At 38.8% G+C, this 9,184-nt stretch overlaps 1 protein-coding gene across 1 annotated transcript in view; it reads right to left on the reverse strand.

Moving 5' to 3' along the window:
* Positions 1-8,230, reverse strand: part of MYSM1 (Myb like, SWIRM and MPN domains 1) — a 38,171-nt gene extending 29,941 nt beyond the window's left edge. Inside the window, exons 1-5 of the mRNA XM_007462573.1 lie at positions 8,166-8,230; positions 4,451-4,526; positions 2,531-2,601; positions 526-603; positions 410-433 (exon numbers count right to left, since the gene is read on the reverse strand). Of these exons, the coding sequence (XP_007462635.1) occupies positions 410-433; positions 526-603; positions 2,531-2,601; positions 4,451-4,526; positions 8,166-8,230 (314 nt within the window). The remainder of the gene's footprint in view (positions 1-409; positions 434-525; positions 604-2,530; positions 2,602-4,450; positions 4,527-8,165) is intronic.
* Between the last annotated feature and the right edge of the window lie 954 nt (positions 8,231-9,184).

Raw genomic sequence — 9,184 nt, forward strand, 5'->3', positions numbered from 1 at the left:
TAGGGAAAGGATGTTTATAAAACAGTTAATACTTAATTTCTCTAGATAATTTTTGAAAGCCACAAATTCAATTTAAATTTTTGTTTGAAACGACTGAAAACTAACTGACAGGGCAACAGAAATCAAGTCAATTCCTAACATATTAAAGGGCAGCTTTATAAAAATGTTCCCCACAAATCCCTAGAAAACCACCTTTTTGTAGGGCCCTAAAAAAATTCCGACAAATAAATAACATAATAAAATTATCTTGTGACATTCCAACATCTGTACAAAAAATTTTGACTTTACATTTCTGTATAACCCAAGGTCAAGAGGGCTTTTCCACAGGCCAGCTATAACTTTTTGCTTAATTTTTCCATAACTTTTAACTAATCAAAAAGATTTTAAAATATAAAACATAAGTACATACATGATTTTTGCTGGTTTCTGCAGACTGCACCACATGAAAAAAGAAAATAAGGAAGTTTGTGAAGAAGTTTTTAAAAATACAATTCAGACTTTAAAAGTATTATACATTGATTTTACCTCTTCATGTATTTTTTATCATCTTCCTTCTGATCAAGCCAGAATTTTCCTGGAAGTGACTTTTTGGATAAATAATACCTGTGTAATTATTAAGGAACTTTAAAAAAATAATAAAGTCCTACAATCTTTATGCAACTTAAAGCAGGCACTCACATACTTGTGAAAGTCACACTTGAATTCTAGCTAAACCAGGTCTGCAAAAATTATGACAAAAATGTTTATACCTCACAGGGTCGTTATATGGATTAAATATTACATGTGAAGTCACACATGACACAGTACCTGCACAAAAGTTAGTTTCTCTTATCTTCCTTATTTAGTGGCTAAGAGAAGATATATCCTCAATGTTTTATTTAAATCTTTTTTCCTAGAACACATGGAGAATGTAACAGATGAATCTGATTGGTTGTCCAGGGTAATTTAGGAGTATTTGCTTTCATATTTCTGAAAGTAACAGAGAAGAGCTTAGCGTTGCTCTCTATCCTAATAAAAATAACAAACGCTTGGGTCAAATTTACCAGAGAGTCTCCCTCTCAGACTTTTTAAACCTAGACTATACTGCAATACTTTAGATTAGTCTGAGATATTCTTCACTTAACAAATATTGTATTTTGTGTACATGAGGCTAGCTAGGTACTAGGTGCTGAGGACAAAGAGAGAAAACATTAACCCTGTCCTCCAAGAGCTCACATAGCTTTTATTCTCATTATTTTGTTTCCAAATCTGGAAATGAACCAGTGACTACTTAAATATTCATTAATCTAGAATGGCACTGTTCAACATATTAGCCAATAGCCACATGTGTAGCTACTGAGTATGTGAAATGTGGTTAGTACAAACTGAGATGTACTGTTAAGTATAAAATACACACTGGATTTCAAAGAGTATAAAACAAAGAATGGAAAACACCTCAATAATGTTTATATAGTGATTAAATGTTGAAACAATATTTTAAATATACTGGGTTAAATAAAATGTTATTACAATTATGTGGCTACTAGAAACTGTAAATGATATGTGACTTGCACTATTTTTCTACTGAAAAGCAATGATCTGGGCTCTAACTGTAATGTTTGGGGAGAGTTAGGGAGTAAGAAAGCCTAGAAAGGGTTAACCTATGATAATTAAAGGTACAAAGACACCCAGAAAACTATGTAGCAATAACTGGGAATAAAAAGAATAGATATTCTGGCTTAAAGAGGAGATAAAAATCCATGAAACACAGGTGAGTTGAAAATAAACCACTCACTACTTATTAGAGTAGTATTAATAACCTTTATAAATCAGAAATCTTTTTGTTCAATCCTTTCATTTTCTATATAAAAAAATGGGAGTCCCAAAAAAGTTAAGTTGCAAACATCACAAATAGATGAAAGAAATAAGGACAAGAAGCCAGTGGCTGAACTGTGAATAAGGACCTACAACTTCTGGTGGGGAAAAATCTTCATTCTAGTTTTACGCTTTTTACTTGGATTGCTCCCATTAACACCTGTAAATCGGTAGAGTAAGAAGTGAGAACTTTTACATATTTTAATTCTATGTCCTTGGACAAATTAACGTCTCATATAACTGAAAATGGAGGTTTAGACTGAATGATTTGGACTTCGACTAAAGATTCTAGCTGATTTAAAACACGCTACAGGGAATTCCCTGGCGGTCCAGGGGTTAGGACTCCATGCTTCCGCTGCAGGGGGCACAGGTTCGATCCCTGGTCAGGGAACTAAGATCCCACATGCTGCGCAGAGTGGCAAAAAAAATTAAAAAATGAAACACTCTATAATTTCTACTCAATATTAAGATAGTATAAAGAGTTGGTTGACAACAGAAACTCAAAAATATTGAGTCAGATCTCAGACTTAGTGGTAAAACAGAATAGGCAGGTAACACATTATATACTAGCAGTTATATACTATCTAGTAACTAACAGTGGTCTCTTCTGTAAGTTTTGCATTTATGGATTTTTAACCCTGAAATCTTTACTTTCCTCATAATCATTAAAGGATACTCTTCTTCCAACAACATTTTCTCAATGACAGCTCTGTTCTCTTCACTGATGGTGCTATCCAGAGTCCAAGGCTATTAAAAAAAGGAAGAATAAATTTCTTTATTTACTGCTTTTTGAAATTATCTTCTGTTTTGTTAAATAAAAATACACAATACAATGATTTACAAATAATAAAGCTACCATTTACTGAGCACACAGACATATCTTTGATTCCCACAATAATGCTATGAGACAGGCATTACTTCTTCACAGATACATCCATAAAGGCATTCACTGACACTTCAAGCAGGAGAGAAGAGACTTGAGCCTTGGATTCCAAGGCTCAGGCTCCTACCCATGTTAAAGTAATAATGGCTATCCTGTATGAGGAACTATTAGGTATTAGGCATTTTGCTAGCTACTTCACCTATTCCCAAAACTCACCACAATTCATTTTTTCCCTTAAGCCACAACCTCTCCTTAAATAATCATACTCTTTTTTAACTCTCAAAACTTAAAAACTTTCAGCCCAGGTCTCTTCTCCAAGCTCTATTTAGACTGTTATAACTAACTGCTCACTCAAAATTTCCACTTGGAATTCTAATAGGCTTCTTTTTAAAAAAAATAAATTTATTTATTTAATTTATTTATTTTTGGCTGTGTTGAGTCTTCACTGCGGTGTGTGGGCTTCTCACTGCAGTGGCTTCTCTTGTTGCAGAACACAGGCTCTAGGTGCATGGGCTTCAGTGATTGTGGCATGTGGGCTCAGCAGTTGTGGCTCGTGGGCTCTAGAGCGCAGGCTCAGTAGTTTTGGTGCATGGGCTTAGTTGCTCCGCAGCATGTGGGATCTTCCCGGACCAGGGCTCGAACCCGTGTCCCCTGCATTGGCAGGCGGATTCTTAACCACTGTGCCACCAGTGAAGCCCCCCTAATAGGCTTCTAAAACTTAACATATTCAAAATAAAACTCACCATAACATACATTCACCTGCTTCTCCCCCTGCCTTCCCAATTTTGTAAACAGTACTACTAGTCACCAAGCTATCCCAGCTAGAAACCCAGGAATCATCCTGGATTCTTTCGTTTTTCCTCAATCCCTACCCCCAATTTACCAAGCAGTTCTACCTCCAAAACATAATTCAAATCTGTCAACTTCTACCACAACCTTAGGCCAAGCCATCACCAAATCGTGCTTAGATTCCTACAAATGTTTCCTAACTAGTCTCTTTGATTCCCCTCACTTGCCTTTCCAACCTTGTCACAGCTGTCATCCCCTCCCCTTTCCCACTATATTCTAGACACTGGGTTTCAACCAGAGCCTTTGTGCTGCTATTCTTTCTGCCTAGAATATTTTTCATCAATTCTTCACATACCTACTCCTGTTTTCAACTTAAATGTCACCTCCTCAGTTTCCCTAACCAACTTTATCTAAAGTAGATTCCCCACCTTGTAACTCTCAGTCAGCATCTTGCTTATGTCCTTCACAATCTATAATTAGTCTACTTGTTTACCACCTGACTCCCCTTTAGAATATAAGCTCCTTGAGAGCAGGACCATGTCTGTCTTGATTACAGGTGTATCCCCCAAACTTGGCCTAGTGTCTGGCACATAGTAAGTACTTGAAAAATAACTGTTAAATGAAGAAACGAAGCATGCAACGATCCCGATTTTTTAGATGAAGAAACTAAGGTTCACAAATCTGATAAGTGGTAGAGCACTGATTCATACCTAAATCTAACTGGCTCCTAAGTTGATTCCTAAAAGGCCATTTTTTCAAAGTCAAAAGAAGAAAGAATAAATTCCTTCTATTTTTAAGTTAAGAAAAAGGTTTCAATATATTACCTCTGTGACTGCTGAGAACTAGCACCAAGTTTAAAAAAAAGAGGTACTCTGGGTACTGAGTAATAGCTTAATGCACCTGATATTCCCATAAAATACTTACAATAAGACCATTCTCAGTTCTCCACGATGAGTCAAGATAGTGGTCTTGTAAAACAGATGCTGTATTTTCATCACTTCTGTAATAATTAAGAAAATGGGTATGAAAGTGAGATTATACCAGTTAATGAACATAATTTACAGGGCACAGTGATTGGAAGGTTTCAGATGTTAAGCAAATATTTAGTTCCTTTCCCCCCTTAACAGATTTAACATTGCAGATGCCTGCTCTACCTTTGGCCTGTGAAATATATAGTGGCTTTAAGCCGCCCTATTTCAATTGCTAAATATCACACTTCTCCTTCTCCCAATAAACAACTTCATGAGGGAAAAAATACCTCCAAACAGCAACTACAACATATTCTGTGGCTATGAACCAACACTCCAGATTTCTTTTGATGAATATGCATGTGTATACAGGAATTCAACTTTACAATTAATTCTTTTAGTTATATCTGAAGCATAGAAGCCACCCATCAACAGTACCACCCTCAAAATGAAGAAAAAGCAAGAACAGATAGAAGAACCAAAAGAAAATACTCAAAGGAGGACAGTACAGTGAAGAGATAAGAAATGTGATGCTTTAGTAACAACTCACATAAAAAAAAATTAACTTGGGTTACTGGGGGCTTTTCTATGTTCATGGGGGATTAAACTTTAATTCTCACTCTTTTCACTAATTAGAAGTTTCTAAAGTCACACTGTTCACTTCATATGGAAAAAGCCTGAATAATTAAGTTTGAGGAGGCCCAATCTGTGATAATTAAATTTAATATTTGCTTCTGTACATTTTGAGGTTATAAAGTTTCCTAGTTACTGACTTTTCTCAGTCTAGTGTAAAGAACTTGTACCTCTTAGACTGCAAAAATCTATCTACAGGTTTATCTCCATCTGGCATATATATAAGGTTTACTGTCTGCCTCATCCAATAAGAATGTTAGTTCTATGAGAGGAAGGACTTAGTTTGGATAACTGCTACATACCCAGGGCTTGGCATATAAAAGATAATCAATATTCGCTGAATGACTGAATGAACAAGATAGGTGGGGCATGGATCACACAGGTCTCTAGGAGTTAAGGAATAAAGATTTTATCATAAAGCTAATTGAGGACTGAAGGGAATAACATGATAAGATCTGGATGTAAGAAAAGACTGCTCTAACTTCAGAAAAGACTAGAAGGGGGTCAGAGAGACAAGAAGTGGTTAAGACGGAGTGATTATATAGATACTAGAGAGAGGTGACAGTAATTCAGACCTAAAGAACAAACAGTGTGAACAGGAAGAAGTGATCACATTTGAGAGGATACTCAGAATCAACAGACTCTGACAGAAGGAGAGAGGTAAGGAAAAGGGATAAAATCTAGGTCTGTGACTTGCATGACTGGGTGGATGGTACCACTCATTGAACTGGGGAACTTGGAGAGGCAGGTTGGGTAAGGAAAGTTTTATAAAGTGAAGCTGAGGTGCTTCACTTTATAAGGAAAGTCCAAGGGCAAACAGATTCAGAGAATTGGATAAATGGATGTGAAGCTCAGGAAAGAGATTTGGGAAACATCAGCATGTATTGGGTAGAACTTAAGAAACTGTTGTTTTGTAAGTCAAAAATGGTGGAACGTTGGGAAAATTTCATATGGTCCAACTTAACAGAAATTTAAGTCTTGAGAGCTGGACTGTGTGGTTAGTGAGAAGTCTTATGACAAAAATCCCTTGGAACATTATTATTTAAAGAATAAGCAGAAGAAATGGAGGATGACAAAGAAGGGAAGAGATATGGGAACATATATATATGTATAACTGACTCACTCTGTTATAAAGCAGAAACTAACACACCATTGTAAAGCAATTATACCCCAATAAAGATGTTAAAAAAAAAAAAAAAAAGAATACGCAGAAGAAATGGAGGATGACAAAGAAGGGAAACCAAAACATTTCAACGCCATCTTCTAACTTTGGTAACCAGCACTTAGCAAGGACTTAAAAGTGTTTTCACTTAATCCTCAAAGGTTCCACAGATGTTATAATCAGCTGTAACTACACAGTTCAGAGGGGCAACTAAGTGTTCACTCACACCAAATGCCATTTGATCAGAGTCCCCAATACCAAGGAGCAATTTTCACCAGAATATGTTAATGATGCTCTGTGGAATTGTGTAAGGCAATGGCTCTGACCATCAGGAACCAGTAATCTGTTACTGGTTGCCTGAGACTAATATGACTACAGGTGCCACCAGCAGACTTAAGGCTCAGCAGAATAATGAGAAAGGAAAGAAAAAGGAGAAAGAGAAATAAAACACAATCAGAAAAATAAAGAAGAACCCATGGAAAGGGGTAAAGCCAATGCTCTCAGATGATCTTTAGTGTTTCCAAGGCCAGCTCATTTCTCTCTGGACTGCAGATAAGAATCCCTCCCATTTATTTCACAGACTTATTGTGAAAAGTAAATCAAATCATGCATGTAACAGCACTTGATCAAGATTAACTTGATCTACACAAATGTGAACAATGATTGTTATTAAAGGCTTCCTATTCGTTTGTACAGACTCGGACGGCTTCGCCTGGAGATTTGAGAGAGAATGACTGAATGGACTTTAAACCCACTATCTTGGTGCCTCATGAGCAGGGTTAGTACTCTTCTCCACAATTTACAGAGGCGCTATTATCAGGTTGGACCATGTGAAATTGCTATTTTATAGGTCAAAAATGGTCTAAGATTGGCAGTTTTACATGGTTCAACCTAGAGACTTCTAATGAAGTTGTTTATAGTTACAAGCAACATAGATGGCTGAGTTTAGAACTGAAGTCTTCTGATTCCTGACCAGTCTAGGCCTCTTCCATTACTAAAAGAAGATTCTGAAAGCACATTTTTAAAATGGCATGTATCAACTTCTCTCTCTGTAAGCGAGGAGCCAAACAGCCAGATGTCTCAAGCTGAAGGATGCAGTTTAAAATCACACTGGCCTGCTCTGCAGGAATTGGTGAATAAATTATGACCCCCTCACTGGGTCCTCAAAATACTATCCCTGGTGGGATGGTAAAGAACACAACATTTACAGAGCACCTACCTTATGCTAGAGCACATCCCATAATTATTCCATTTTATCTTCACAATAACCGTATGAGGTACATAACATGATTGTCAGCTAACACATGAGCTGAGGCCCAAGGTCACACTGCTAGTAACTGGCAGGGTCAACCCAGAGCTGTCCAACTCTAAAGTCCAGCCCCTTTCCTTCAAGTCACGCTGCTTCTCGGGAAGTTTTTCATAACTATCCCTACATGGAAAAAGAAACCGGTGGCCGGTAGGGATAAAACGACACGCCCAAGGTCGCACGGCCTGCAAGCGATGGAACAAGACTCCCAAGCTCGGGTACTGTCCAGGGGCCGCCCTTGTTCTAGTTATTGTTGGGCGGTGGCAGTAATGGTAGAAGGAATCTAATTGCTGAAGAGTGGATAACGTGCTAGGCGCGGCCGGCGCCCTCACAGCATGCCGGTAAAAGGTTAAACGGCCGTGGGTCACTAGCCTCCGGTACCCGCCCCCTGGGCTCAGGACGAGCCCGCAAGCGGGATGGGCGAGGCGTCTCCCTGGCCGCTAGGAAACCCTGGCCCAGCGGATGGTCTTCCGCTCCCCTGGCCCCTGCCAGAACCGCGGCCTTTCTAGGATACCCCCCTCACATCTGCGCCCCTTCTCGTCTCTGCAAGATCCAGTCTCTACGCCTCACCCAGACTGTGCCGCCGCTGGCACCACGTCCCCTTCGATATCCACATCCACCTCTTCAGCCGCCATGATGGAACCTGACCCCGGCCGTCTTCTCGAGAGATCCCGCGAGAGGTGGAGGGCCTGAAGGCGGGGTCCTATGCGTCACGGGGCGGAGTCGAAGCCTCGGCCAACCCTTCCCACGCTCAGGAAGCGGGGCTTTCAGGGAAAAGGATGCTGCGGAACCGTGTGGCTTGGTCCTTTTGACTTGTGTTGACTTGCAAAGACCTTGGCAAGTAACCCAGGCTTGGGTTTTGAAGAGACCGTGCTCTTGCATAAATTCTTTGGCGCCTCACTTCTCTAATTTGTAAAACGGGGATAATAGTAAATATCTAGTGTGCTGAAAAGATCAAGTCAGACCTACTTTGAACTGTGAAGGTGGCAACAGTGACCCTTACCTACTGGTTTTTTCTTTCTTTCTTTCTTCCTTCCTTCCTTCCTTTCTCTCTTTCCTTCTTCCTTCCTTTTTTTTTTCTTTTAAGAGAAGGATTATTCAGCACTTATTGAAATGTTGAACAACATCTGTTTTAAAATTCAAAAGAACATTTAAGAATGTAACTTACGATTGCATATTTTATTTCATAGAGATCTTTACAATTAATTTAAAAATCACTCTCATGACCATTGATCTTCACAATAACCCAGTGAGGTAAGCAGGACTAGTATTATCCGTCACACATTACAGATGAGGAAACTGAGGCTCAGAAAGCTGAACTGACTAGCATAAAGGATAGACAGCTAGTCAAAGACAGAACTGGGACCAGAATCTAGGCCTTTTGACTCTTTATGAGTACTCACCCTCTACAGATCATGTTGTTAGGAACTGTGAAAGACAAACACCATTTCTCTCAGAGAATTTATGGCTCCTCAAGAAATTAGATACTGGCCTATGAATTCTTCTACCTTACCATCTATCACTCACATTATTGTAGCTGTTCATTCACTTGCTTCCACCGTTGGATGGTGAATTCATTAAGGACAAAA

Source organism: Lipotes vexillifer, unplaced genomic scaffold, assembly GCF_000442215.2.
Source record: "Lipotes vexillifer unplaced genomic scaffold, Lipotes_vexillifer_v1.1 scaffold54, whole genome shotgun sequence".
Classification (NCBI taxonomy): domain Eukaryota; kingdom Metazoa; phylum Chordata; class Mammalia; order Artiodactyla; family Lipotidae; genus Lipotes; species Lipotes vexillifer.